Source organism: Dipodomys ordii, unplaced genomic scaffold, assembly GCF_000151885.1.
Source record: "Dipodomys ordii isolate 6190 unplaced genomic scaffold, Dord_2.0 Scaffold806, whole genome shotgun sequence".
In the NCBI taxonomy this organism is placed as follows: Eukaryota; Metazoa; Chordata; class Mammalia; order Rodentia; family Heteromyidae; genus Dipodomys; species Dipodomys ordii.
In genome coordinates this window covers 20,425-21,567 of record NW_012268022.1, presented here as the reverse complement: position 1 = coordinate 21,567, position 1,143 = coordinate 20,425, and the positions used below count along the sequence as shown (strand labels likewise).

Genomic DNA, 1,143 nt, shown 5'->3' with positions numbered 1-1,143 from the left:
CTTGAGCCACAGCATCACTTCTGGCTTTTTTCTTTTTGCTTATGTGGTGCTGAGGAATCGAACCCAGGGCCTCATGCATGCAAGGCAAGTACTCTACCACTGAGCCACCTTCCCAGCCTTGGATGTGTCTGACTTTGAACCAGGATCCTCAGATTTGAGTAGCTAGGATTATAGGTGTGTGCCACCAGTGATAGGCATTGTTTTAAGTTGGTTTCATGAATGAGCCTTTGTAATTCCCACAATCCTTTTAGGCCAGAGCTATCCTGGTCCTCACAGGGTCTGGGAGAATGTGGGGCCAGGTGGTTAAGTAGCTAGCTAGCCCCAGGTTCCACAGGGAAGAAGGGGCAGAGCCTGCAGATCTCACACCCTTACTTTCCTACACTTCAGAGATGTTCATATCCATCTCATGGGATCCTCCTGCCAATCATCCTTAGGGGGTAGGGTTATCTTCTGCATTTTACAGACAAGGCTCTGTTGGGCCCAGAAGAATAGACCTAGACCAAAGCAAGAATGCCAGTCCAGTAGTAACTGGTGATTCATTTCCAGAGTGAGATTGACAAGGGGACCATTCATCATACATGTACCTGGTGGCTTTATGTCAGGTCTCTTTCCGTTAATTATCACCCTGGGGGTTGCCTCAGACCAGATGAAACAGTGACTGCTAATGCATCCCGATTTTGTAGGGGAAAAGACTCAGAAGGATAAAGCCTTTCTGAGATTGCACAGCGGCAGGAAGTGGCAGAGTGGGGATTTGAACTCAGGTTTCATCTCCATACCATACTGTATCCCCTCATCATGCAACACCTCTGATTAGTCCCAGATTCTTACTCAGCTTCTTCTTCTGGCTCTCAGGGAGGCAGATGATGCTCAATCCGTTGGTGAGAAGAATCCAGCCTGGAAAGAGGACCTCCAACATCTTTGCCAAGCCTGCTGAGCCCCCAGAGAGTGAGTTCTTCCTGGAGTAGGGAGGTCCAGGCAAGGGATGGGGGGGGGTGCTTTGCTACACTTGCTAAGTGAGTCTCTAAAGCCAGGGAAAACCCACTTTTACTCTATCTATCTATCTATCTATCTATCTATCTATCTATCTATCTATCTATCTATCTATCTATCTATCTATCTATCTATCTATCTATCTATCTATCT

At 47.1% G+C, this 1,143-nt stretch overlaps 1 protein-coding gene across 1 annotated transcript in view; it reads left to right on the top strand.

Moving 5' to 3' along the window:
* Window positions 1-852: 852 nt before the first annotated feature.
* Window positions 853-1,143, top strand: part of LOC106001908 (cartilage intermediate layer protein 1-like) — a gene marked incomplete at both ends in the record, with an annotated part of 3,130 nt that continues 2,839 nt past the window's right edge. Inside the window, one exon of the mRNA XM_013036850.1 lies at window positions 853-945. Within this exon, the coding sequence (XP_012892304.1) occupies window positions 853-945 (93 nt within the window). The remainder of the gene's footprint in view (window positions 946-1,143) is intronic.